General features: G+C 36.8%; 1 protein-coding gene across 2 annotated transcripts in view; it reads left to right on the forward strand.

Annotated features, from left to right (window-relative positions):
• DLC1 (DLC1 Rho GTPase activating protein) overlaps positions 1-13014 on the forward strand; it is a 412629-nt gene that overhangs the window by 201286 nt on the left and 198329 nt on the right. For both annotated transcript variants that reach the window (XM_082715488.1, XM_082715489.1), the window contains exon 5: positions 6459-6492. In XM_082715488.1, the coding sequence (XP_082571614.1) occupies positions 6459-6492 (34 nt within the window). The remainder of the gene's footprint in view (positions 1-6458; positions 6493-13014) is intronic.

A 13014-nucleotide genomic window follows, 5' to 3' on the forward strand; every position in this document is an offset into this window, starting at 1 on the left:
ATCAGATTACCCATTAGATGCAGCTTTTCAATGAACTTCTTTGTTCAAGTGGGATCAAATAGAAATCATGGGCTAGTTAACAATATCAGAGACTGGACTGAATTCAAAAGAGTCTTTAAATAAAGAGATGGAAACAAACTCATTTTTCAATGTACCTTTTTTTCTTTTATGTAGTCTTTCATGTCTTCCCTAAAATGTGAATCTCCAAACTCTTTCTGTTGCCCATTGTGCCCACAATGGGCTCTTGTGCCCTCATCTGAGACAGAGGCTGTTCCATCACTGGGGAATGTTATCCTGTAATTTCTAAGGACATAATTACCCATTTTGAAATTTGTCTGTAAAATATTTTTGTGGGAACAACAGTGAGTGTTTTTAAGGGAAAGGAATAAATTGCTTTGCCACTGATTCTTGCCATTTAAAAAAAAAAATGAAAAGAACTCCTATAGAACAAAACAGAGTATCTGAGACATTTCTGTGTGAACATGTCTAATAAAATATGCAAAACAAGCGCTGCCTATATAGAGAGAAAATACAAAATACATGGTAGTACTTTGTTGTTTACTGTAGGACAAAAAAAAAAAAATCCCTTCCTAGAACATGAGTAGGACCTTTCAGTCTATCCTAGCTTCCCATTGATTGACGGATTGGCTTTCAAAGGGCCTTCTTAATGGTAGTATTCTATGGTTCTGATTCCAAAGAACTAAGAGAGAAAGTAATTTATATTAGTGAGGGATGTGGCTTATTAATTAAAATAGCACATTAAGGAGGAAAAATCATACTCTATTTCCAACTAAAATCATCAGGAAGAAATTAGATCAACAAATTTTCATTCACAAAATTGAATTCACAAAATGAATTCAGATATAACATCTATTACTTATGTGACTATTAGCAGCTTCTGTGTAGTTGGTGTAAGTTCCTAAAAGGTGTCCAGCTGAGGTCCCTCTTGAAAGTGCAGAAAGTCATTCTAGCAGCAGACCAAAAGAATCAACACATGTCTACAACATTTCCGGAAGGCATGTCAAAACCAGCATTTCCCCCAACCATGTTTCACATCAAAAACATAAACAGACACACACACAGACTAAGCTCCCACACACAGCTTTAAAAGACCTCATTAAGAGAAAGAGAATTATTTTCTTCCCTTTTCCTAAAAAGCTTTCTCTTTAATGGTTTTTTAAAATTCAATTACAAAACACCTTAACAGATCAACTTAAATGAAAATCTTTACTTGCAAGGAACTAGTGGAGGATCAGTACAGCCATTAAACAAATATTTAAGACTGTTATGCTATTATTTGAATGTCACAAAGAAGAATAACAAGACCACGAATGATTTTCTTCTCTCATTTGGAAGTTATTAGTAAACTTCCCTTTGTTCCATTAAGAAATGAGAGAAGAAAATATGAAGTTACAGCAAACCCATATGGGCAGCAGGAAAATCCTATTTAATTGCTTTATTGCCAGAAATGTTAAATCACTTCCTGAGGATACAGTTCAAATGAAACATATGGCAACTATTAACAAAAAACCCTAATGAATTCAAAAATATGCTTTTTAAAGGACCTTTCTCATAAGCAACAGCCATACATGTTATTTAAACAGAATATATGATTATATGTTTGGTACTTTAATTCCACAAATGTCTGATGAACACTTACTCTGTAACGGACTGTACAGCCACCTTGCATGGAAAGTTTTGTTCCAAACGCAGGAACAGGTAAAACACTATGGAACCTCAAGACCTGAAGCCCAAATCTAGCCAGGCCTCTTCTCTGAAGTCAGAGACAAAAAGAATCTTTGGACCAATGTCTCCTTCCAAAAGATTCAGTGCCCAAGAAAACCATTCCATTTCCACCTGGGTGGTCCTAATTATCAATTGTCTTCTCACTCCTTTTGATGTCACACCAGCGATGGTGCTAATCATCAATTGCAATTGAACACCCACTATACGAAACTGTTTTCTCTCTTTCATGTACCTTCTTTGACTGGACTGTGAATTCCACAAAGAGGGAACAGTTTGCCAAAGCTTTCTGTACACAGGATAATGGGAGGCATATAATTTAAGAAACAGCAAATAGCTTCAATTAATTGAAAATGAAGCGTCAGCATTTTAAAAAGTTATTTATAAACCTTCTCTAGAGAGACACTTCTCCCTCAAATTCAGAGATATATCAGCTGAGAGATATGCAGCTGTTGATTGCATGGTTTACTTTGAAAGAGCAGTTATAAAATCCTGGGTGCATGAAACTTTGACTTTCGTATGTCCACATCATGCAATTGTTTCATGGAAGTGAGCTTTGGTGGCTTAAAGAAGCATACAGAACATGGTGAGGTTCTTAAGTAATAGGCATTGACTACATGGAAGCTAAAATATTTTTGCTTTGTGGCACAACTCATTGCTTAATAAAAGTTTATTAAATATTTACTTATATGTACTCGGTGACACACTGTGCAATCAAATAGAACAAAATATGGAAAAGGTCTGTTGCTGGTCAACCTATGATTTGGGGCAAGATGTTCAATTTGTCTTAAATTCCTTGGCTATAAGAAGAGAGAGCTTATTACTAAGCTCTAAATTTCTAAATATCTCATACAGATATTCCTGCACAGATATTTTGTGATCTCAGCCAGTATTCTATCATGGAATCTCTCCCAAATTTTCTTCTCCCTTGTTTCAAAAAGACTCTGATTAGTGTTTTGAAACTAGTGTTAGGACCTCAGAGGCCTGCATGCCAATGGTTGTGACCTGGCTTCCATCCCTGACGGTGACCTCATAAAAGTTACTTCCCTTTCCAGGACTCCATGGGTTATTCTAAGGAGTCAGTGAATTTATGCAGGCAAAGGCTTAAAACTGTACCTTGTACCTATTCAGAACCTAGTGAGTGTTCGCTCTTTCCTCCTGTGGCACCTTTTTCATGGGCATCTTTTAACTGCTTATCACCAACCTTTACAATCTTGTCAACAGTTTGGGTTTTGTTTTGTTATTTGCTTTTCACAGAAGAGAAAATTTAATTTGAAAGACCTCATCTCCAATTAGGTAGGAAATCCAAGGGCTGAGCTTAAAATGCAACACAATAGGAATTTAAGTCCTTCTCTCCCTCTCGCCCCAGAGAGAAAACTCATGCAAACTGGGGGTTGTAAGGGGGTGCCAGAGGAAAAGGGAGAGAGTATCTTAAGCCGCCTCTATGTTCAGCGTGGAGTCTGTTGGGGGTTCTCAAGCTCAAGCTCACAACCCTGAGACCATGACATAAACTGAAATCAAGGTCCGGATCCTCTACCTACTGAGCCACCCAGGTGCCCAAATTTAAGATACATAAAAAGGCAACAAATATCACCGAAACTGTTATAATTTTCCTGTAAAGGGAGAAACAGCTTTTCTATAGTGTAGAATCACAACAGCTCTTGAAGGAAAGGAAAAATAGATGACGCAGTATAAATGAGGGGATGCTGAGGTACATACCTAACCCCTGTGCAATCCCTCTGCTGCCCTGGTCTCTGGACATGACCCTGCACTCTGCCATTTACACACCTGATATTCTCCTTACAACGCACCTTTGCCTGGATGCAGTCAGCATTCACATTCAGAGAACGAGGAGTGAACAACAAAATATAGATAGAAATTAATTCAAAATATACCTCCACTATAGATTAATCTTGCCAAAATAAAACCCCCCTCTATTTTTTTTACCCCTAGAGAGATTTGCCTCTGATTTGAAAACTGCATCAATCTCAAATTCTTTAAGTTCTGAAAGTGAGGATCTCAGCAGTAATCAGTATCTCACAAGGATATAGGTATCTTGATACTTGATCCTGGAAATGAAGACTGATGCTATTTCCTTATCTGCAGCTGAGGTGCATGTGAACTTTCCCCTTTCTCGCTTCCTCCCTCTGTGTGCTTTGCATGCACACGCAACAAAATTACTTACCCATTTGAGACTACTTTTCTTACCCCAACTTCAGGGACTTTGTCCCTGAAGAAAGGGAGAGGTGTCAGTTGTAGACATCCTGTTTGGTCAGTGGTTTGGGGTAGCAGGTATCAAAGCCCAGTGGGTCAGATGGATTGAAGTCTTCCCATACAAGTTAATACCTTCATGTTCACAATATTATAAACTTGAATAACTGAGGTGAATGGGAACCAGAAGTTCAACTTCCTTAATTTATTTTAGAATATCCATTGAAAGTAGAATTAGACATTTGTACTTTAAAGTCTTTTGAAAACATCTTCTCCTGAACTCCGTTTTTTAAATAATGATAGTAAGTGATGATGGTTGCTGGGAATGGAACTTCTAGACCACACCTATCAGTAAATTGACCCATTGGTCCAATACCCGTAGAAACAAATAGTAACAGCATTTACCTTTTCCTGAAGACCTCAAATGCTTTATCAAGCTACCACAGTTGGTCTTTTCAGCAACCTGAAGAAGTAGATGTGATTATTCCCATCTAATAAAGGAGGAATCTTGGGGCGCCTGGGTGGCTCAGTCAGTTAAGCGTCTGGTCATCCCAGGGTCCTGGAATAGAGCCCAGCATCAAGCTCTCTGCTTATTCAGGTTCTGAGTCTGCCTCTGCTCCTTCCCCTGCTTCTGCTCTCTCTCTCTCCCTCTAAAATAAATAATAAAAATCTTTAATGATAACAGTAATAATAATATAAAGGAAGAATCTGAGCCTTTGAAAAACAGAGCAGAGATTTGAAATGCCCAGAAATCCACCAATTTACTTTTACTTTTTTTTACAGGACAAAGAAATTGAACTATAAAAATTCTCCCCAAATTCAAAGAATTTTTTTTTTGTTTCATTTATTGCCAGTATCTTTTTAAGGGTAATATGTGTTTTCAGACAAGAAAAGAATATGATGGTTGACAATTATTATACCTGATCTAGTAACTTTACTGATAGGTCCCCAACTCTCGTTTTTCTTTTTATTTTCTTTTCAGTTTTATTGAGGTATAATTGACTAAATTGTAAGATATTTAAAATTTATATCATGGTTGGGGCGCCTGGGTGGCTCAGTGGGTTAAGCCGCTGCCTTCGGCTCAGGTCAGGATCTCGGGGTCCTGGGATCGAGTCCCGCATCGGGCTCTCTGCTCAGCAAGGAGCCTGCTTCCCTCTCTCTCTCTGCCTGCCTCTCTGTCTACCTGTGACCTCTCTCTGTCAAATAAATAAATAAAATCTTAAAAAAAAAATTATATCATGGTGATTGGAATACATATACATTGTGAAAGGATTTCCACTTAATTACTATATTCATCACTTCTCATGTTTATTGGGTGTTTTGTTTTGGTAAGAACACAAGTCCTACTCTCTTAGTAAATTTTAATTATATAAAATAGTGTTATCAATTATGGTCACCATTTTATACATTAGATCTTCAGACCTTCTTTATCCTTTTTTAATACATTTTTAATTGTTTTTTAAGATCTTATTTATTTATTTGACAGAGATCACAAGTAGGCAGAGAGGCAGTCAGAGAGAGAGGGGGAAACAGGCTCCCCACCAAGTAGAGAGCCCGATGTACGGCTGGATCCTAGGACCCTGAGATCATGACCTGAGCCAAAGGCAGAGGCTTTAACCCACTGAGCCACCCAGGCGCCCCCAGACCCTCTTCATCTTATAACCAAGAGTTTATATACCCTTTTACCAAGTTCTCCCTATTTCTCCAGCCCCTTGCAACTTTTCTATTCTCTGATTTTAGAAGTTTCACTTTTTTTAATTCCACATATAAATGGTACCATGCACCATTTGTCTTTGTCTGGCTGGCTTATTTCACTTAGAGTAATGCCTTCAAGGCCCTCGTGATTGCAAATGGCAGATTTCCTTCTTTCCCATGCCTGAATAATATTCCATTGTATGTATATATATATATCATATGTGCCTTATCCATTCATTCATTGATGGACATTTATGTTGTTATCATATCAAGGCTGTTGTGAAATAATGCTGTAATGAACATGAAAGTACAGCTATCTCTTTGATATCTTTTCATTTCCTTTGGATATTTAACCAGAAGGGTGATTGCTGGATCATACAGTAGTTCTGGTTTTTTGTTTTTGTTTTTGTTTTTGTTTTTTTTGAGGAATCTTCATACTGTTTTCCATAGTGGCTGTGCAGTTTACACCCCCATCATCAGTGCACAGCATTTCCTTATCTTCACATCCTTGCCAACACTTGTAATTTCTTGTCTTTTTCCTAATGACCATTTGAACAGTTGGAAGATAATATCTCATTGTGATTTTGATCTGCATTTCCCTGGTGGTTAGTGATTTTGAGTACCTTTTCATGTACATTTGGTCATTTGTATGTTCTTTATGGAACAATGTTAAGTTCCTTTCCCTGCTTATTTTCCTGCTGTTGGGTTCTATTTAATTTTTGCTCCATGTATGATAGTTCATTTTGTTCCTGATGATGTTGTGATATTTCTTTCCAGTAATAACATAATTCTATGGCTTTTTTTTTCAGGCACTTCCAGGAATTCCAGACAAGGAAAAGGCTGGTAAGTTGACATTTGTTTATGTTTTCCATCCTATTGTGGAATAAGATTTCATCTTCATGTAGACATTGCATTAAATATTAGAAGTGTATAAATCTCTTCTGTCTCTAGGCAGTCTTATCAACCTCTAGGCAAATATTACAATTGAATTCCTGAAAAAGCAATTTGGTTTTCTCAGAATGTAAGAAAAAAGTGTGGTTTATTAACAGAACATTACATCATACTAGAAGAAGATGTATGCTTCTTATAGCCTTCCTTGTAGCCATATCCACATTTTTTTTTCCCTTGAGGAAAAGAATTAGATGTTGCTTAGTGTATTGGGAAACAGCCTTTGGAAATCAACTGTCAATAATTATCAAGGCTTATTTTGTCATCTTAAGTAGCTTATATAGTAGTCAGAAAACAAGATGTCCTTATTTAAAGCTGATGCTGTACTATCAAATATATAATTTTGAAACAATATCAACAGTTATATGAGAAAATTAGAATATATTCTATACTCTGTGCTATCATTATAGCTATTAGCAGTATCATGGGAGATGGATAAGGACTGATGAGAAACATGGAAATGTGAAAAATTAGACTTAGATTGGTGGATTCAAATGCTTAAAAAAATCTTTTAGTCTTCTTCAATACTGTTTTATGTTTTATGTATAATAATAATGATGATAATTTTTTAAAAAACAGATTGAAGTTTTACTACCAAATTGAGGCTTATCACTTAGAAATTAAATATTTGTGGTCTTTAAGAGCTGTATTAAGTGTTTATAGTCCTCTAAAAGATGACATGACTTCAGTGACTCTGCACTGAAGCATTAGTTTGCTGATGTAATATGGAGGATGTTCTCTCTATAGGTCAGTGAGCCTACTTTCACCACGAGGTAGTTTTCACACAGAGGTTTTCATAGTTTGTATCCTTCCATGAGCTAGACCTTTCTCTCGTGTTTAGGCTGTGTCTGATTTCTTTACTGTAATTTGTTGAAAGATAGCCCTTCAGTACAGACAGAAAATATTGAACTGGCATCATGTGTCAGTTCAAGGGAACTGTTCAGTTTAACAGGGAGTGGTATTACATGGATTAGTAGCATGTACTAACTGAACTCCCGTTATAGCCCCAGTGCTCAAACAGCTTAAATAGATGTGTTAGCTGTCTAGTTGGGACAAGAAATAAATGGTTACATAACATTTGCATCACAAAGAGAAAGAACCGTAGCCAAAGTCATGCTTTATCTTGGGTTGTGACACTCTCTGTAATTTCCAAGAGTAGCTACAATTTAAACAAAGTATATAACAGAGCAAAGTTGTCATCTTATTCCAGAATGTCAGCAAATTCTTTCATACCCCATGGAGAAAATTAGGATGTGAATTCTTGGCTGTTGGGGAAGGGGGCGAAGGGATGGAAATGCCACTGCTTGGAGGAAGGGATCTTTCCTTCGCCACTTAAAATGATTTCATTGTGATAGGGAGAAGACCTTTAATTTTTCAAGCTTCTCATGTATTTAAAAGATATGTTTATTAGAACAAAGAACTAGTTAAAAAGTGTACATGTAATGTAACCACCACTTTTTATCATAATCCAACTGCAAAACACAAAAACAAGAAATTGTCACTTTTCAATGATCTATTTGGTCATTTCTATAATGCTGGGGCACAAATGAAAAGAACTCATAAATTCTATTCGCAGAGGTTCCATAGGGTGATCTGTGAAAAGTAGGATCTACCAACTGATACAAATGACCTACCCAAGATGCTTATCCCAGGATGGACTAATTTGAACAGGACCTGGCTTCCGTGTATTAAAACGTTAGAATGACTGGAATGTACTCCAACATGGTTTTGATACATGTTTCTTAAGAATGTACCATTAGTTTAGAAGGAAATGTAATTTTGTTTGATAATATAACCATAAGAAAGAAATTATTTTTTTAAAATCAGTGAATTTAGGTATCAAGATAAAGGCTTGTGTTTGAATATTTTATTAACAATGGTAACAGATTTGACAAAAGAGAATATGATCGATTTCAAGTTTTAAAGGACTATAGTAATCTAGGCAAACTAATTCTTATATTTCTAAAGTTTATTATGCCCTATTTAAAATACTTGAAATATTTTTAGTATTATATGCAAATGTGAATCTCTTTATTTCTCTTTATGAATCTCTCTTTTTAAGTCCTGCTAGACAGAAGAATGGCAATGAAGGCAGAGGACCTACTCAATTTTCTGGGGGTTAATTGAGCTCTTAAATAGGATTAAGCTTCATTCCCGCCCCTAAGGCCTGTCTTTTTTTTTTTTTTTTTCTGTCTTGTTAAATGAATGTAATGAATGTAGCCTATTGTTCCATATTAAGAAAGTCTATTTTTAATCTGTGTGACCTCTCATCCACGCCAACTGGAACAAATCCCACCAAGCCTTGTGAAGCTCTAAAAAAAATCAGTTTGGGTACATTCCATTAATAATTCTTGAGATACAGTTGTGTGGTTGTTTCGGTGTGTGCTTTAAGTAGACATCTTCTATTCTGATCCATATGGCTATGTAAATACATCCTGGCGCACTTAATCCCACTGCCCATCTTCCACTTTGTGATGACAAAAATCTCCAAGGGGAAACATTTTGAAAGAGCCCCCCATTGGTTCATTCATTCCAGAAATATGTACTGGACAGCAGCATATTCTAGCATCTCACTAGGATCTATCAAGGAAGCAGTTTATGAATAAGGTATATTCCTTGCCCTGAAGGAACTCAATCTCTAGTCAAGAATATTCCATTGGGCCAGCATCTTCCTTTTTCTCAATTGAGAATTTCTTAAACAGTCTTGTTCAGAAAATTCCCAAGAAAGTGATCAAAGTATCAAAGTGTACATTCTCAGGATCTGAATTAATTTGTTTTTAAAAATAATTAATCATGTAAGTATGAATGTGTAATTGTATCCAACACATCATATTTTCATATGACTTTCCTTATGCCACCAGCATCTGTATGCCCCTAAAGAGTGGGCCCAATGCCTTTGGTACATTCTCTAGCACATCTGCTTCCTATCTGTGTGGCCTTGAGCAAGTTACTTAACCTCCTCATTTTCCCATTTCTAGAATATAAATAAAGAAGCTGCCATGTTGTTTTTGTAAGGCAACAATGCTTGGCACAAAATAGACCCTAAAAAATGGTAGCTGTTTTTATGATAATTGGTTGTGCTTCTAACTACATGTATAGAAGCCAAATAGAAGCTAGCTGTGTTACTGCTGCCTATGTCTGCTCCAAGAGTTCTTAAATGCTTCCTCAGGGCATCAATTAACAGTTAAGTAGCCGTCCATGTGGAAAAAAGAGATCACTTTCTCTGTAAGCCTCTGAGTGAGTTAATGCAGACAGAAGTTATCACAGCATAGGCAGAGTTGGTCATATTTTAACCTTTCATTAGAAATTCCTGTGTCTGTTAGGGTGAAATTCTCTCTTGTGAACAGATAATCTTCAGTCTTCACAATTAGCCCATGAGAAATGTATATCCTATATCCTATTTTCCTATGATTACATTATCAGCTGTATCCCTAGTCCCTGAGGTAATTGAATCGTGGCTTCCCAGCTCCCATCTTCTCTCCCTCAGCTCCTGCACGCAGTCCTGTCAACACTGCCTTCTAATCAACCTTTGTCCCTCCCCCCCCCCCATTGCATTAAAGCAGCCCTCCACTTCCCACTGGACTTTTGCAACAGCAACCAGAACTGGTTTCCCTGCCTCAACCTGTCATTACGCCAGTCTACTCTCTACACCATCACTAGAGTGATGTTTGAAAAGCACCACCTGGCCCTATCATTTCCTGCCTTAACATTTTCTTTGTCTCTCTGCTCTTTACAGGCAAGGTCAAAGCTTCCTGCATCATACCTGGCCATTTGTAATCTGCAAGCAGTATAGTTTATTATAGTGGGTGTGTCCATTTTGTCACTCAGATCCATTATTTCTTCCCCACTCTGTGCCCCGGAGGCTGACCAGTGTGGGCAGAACTAGTGGGCTGCTCACTTTTTTGTCTTTCCTATTGTCCACCAGTGAGGAGCCAGAGGTGACTGGGAGGAGAGGAAGGCAGGGCATGACAGTTGGACTCTGAGCTTGGGTAGTTATCCCCCATTTGTTTGCCAAGGAATCACTGCTGGTTTCTCTTAGGTGGCCCTTTCCATACAAATTCCCAGGTGCTGAAAACCATTCTCCTCTTACCCTTCTGACTTTCCTAATCTTTGTAAATAGTTCTGTTACTAAGCGTTCCTCAGCATACCCAGTGTATCATCTGTTTTCTGTTAGGAGTCTCACCAGTATACCTACCAATATTTTCTCTTTTTTCTCTCCTTGTGTTGGTTTGCTGGTTTGTTCATCCAACTTCAGCCACCTCATACAGTCACAACCCTTTCTAACTCTGTAAATCTCTAGTTTTATCTCGATCATGCAACCACCTTTCAAAAAATACAGATGATAGATAGAGATAGAGAAAGAGAGGAGTGCCTTATTCAGGGGGAAAAAAGATGTGGACTATGTTTTTCTTCATCCTAAGTGAATATAATTTCATTTAATTGTATGGGAGAGAAAATATCTATACTTGTGATTTAGAATATGTCCTCTATTGTATAGATGCATATAAATTAGAAAATTAGCATTGCATTTTAGATGCCAAAATGTGACTCTGAGCATATTTGAAAAGTTGCAATATAGAATAATATGAAATCTCTCATTCTAAAAAACATTAAATCACAAAAGACCTTGTAGATTTTGTCAGAATTCATGGCAGCTCTGGAAAATAGACCATTATCATTAGTCAAAAAATGGCAAATTTTTTGCCCTGTATATTTTGGTAATTCTGCTTGTTTTATTAGATCCAAAAATATTGTCTCCTTAATGAATTACTTCCCAGACAGAGTTAGTCATTGATTTTTTTCTGTGCTCCTAGAAAACTCTATATATTTGTTACAGCAGTCTTTTTATCTTGCGTTGTTGTATGTCCTCATCTCTTGGCCATGATCTTTTCTAGATAAGGAATATTATCTTTGTGTGCCCTCTAATTAAAACAGCTAATAAGCACATAGTGAGTGTTCTATAAATACATGCTAACCAATAAATTATAATTACAAAGATGCTTTGGCTTCAATCTTAATGATTTAATGTTGATATGGTTCTAAAAATTTATTTAACTGTTCCTCCTCTCCCCCCACCCCATGACTCCTACTACCCCCACAACTGCCAAATATTTCAGCTGTGTAATTAATTAATGGTGTTATTTGGGGACCTATCCCATACAAATGTGTAAAGGGCACCATTGAGAAAGATGACTGAGAATCTGACTTTGGTTGCATTCCTTGGTCATTTTTCTTAGAATGTTTGTATTCCTGCCTCTAGGTTAGTTCGTTGGCCAGAAAATGTTAAAATCAAGATAATGAATAATTATAGCCTTAAACACTTGTGAAAGATAGCTTTCAGAAACATATAACAGATTCAGTCTCTCCAAACTTTGTGTTGAGGCTAGTAAGGCAGAACTTAGAAATCAAACACTTCTTTGTGACAAATATGTGAGGGGAAAAATCAGGGTTTTCATAATTTCATTCCAAGTTCCTTGTAAATATACTAATAACAAAACCCAGATTTAGTGCCTTTTGATATTAGTTTTCTGGGCTGCCTTTGATCACTGAGAAGGGGAATACAGACAAACATACATACAAAAATAAACCAAAATGCAAAGATGTGCCCGATCTGATTATCTTTGCTTGATTCAGGGAATTATCCTTCCAATGTATTCTGCTCTAAGTCATGTTTCAATATCTACAGATATTGGGATTTAGTTGAAGAATAAAAATAAGACTACTCTAGTTCAGAGTTTTCCTTCTGAGAAAGACTCTGCTCGGTATCGTTTCTATTTTAGTACAGATCAGACTGGTTTTAGTCCTGTCTTACTGACTGGGCTGTAAGCACCCTGAAAGACAGAATTTTGTTTTGTTCAACTCAAACTCCCTTTGCCTGACATTAAAGTAGTTGTTTGCTGTTTGATAAATAAAGGAATCAATAATATCTTTTTTTAAAAAAATGGCAAATGCTTTACTCCATATGCATAATACTCCTAGAGCCAAAAGCAAATTCTTATCCTCCTATTCTAAGTGAAACACTTTCTGTTACTGCAAAGGCCCCAGCTGTTTTACAGGGTTCGGCAGGATCTGAAAATTTTCTTTATCTGGCCAGGCTGGGCTTTGGCCAACATTCCAAATTCTTTATTCCCTTTCACTCTCCAAAAATGAATTTCATTATTTTTCTACTAGTAGCTTATAAATACTCACTTGCTTCACTTTTCTTAGTATTATGGTCTCTGCTTGCCTGCTTTTTTATGAGGAAGGAATTTAGGGTATGCCCACACATAACCTCTCAGTTTCTCTGAAACCTAATGTAAACTAATCCATGAAAAGTTGGCTGTGGTGGACTGGGCTGTTGAGAGGAAACACATTAGTTTTCGGGTATCAAGGAATTCATGAAAAATAAAAGTAAGCTATTCTTAAATGCCAAAAATC

Source organism: Mustela nivalis (genome assembly GCF_964662115.1).
Source record: "Mustela nivalis genome assembly, chromosome: 20".
Lineage (NCBI taxonomy): Eukaryota > Metazoa > Chordata > Mammalia > Carnivora > Mustelidae > Mustela > Mustela nivalis.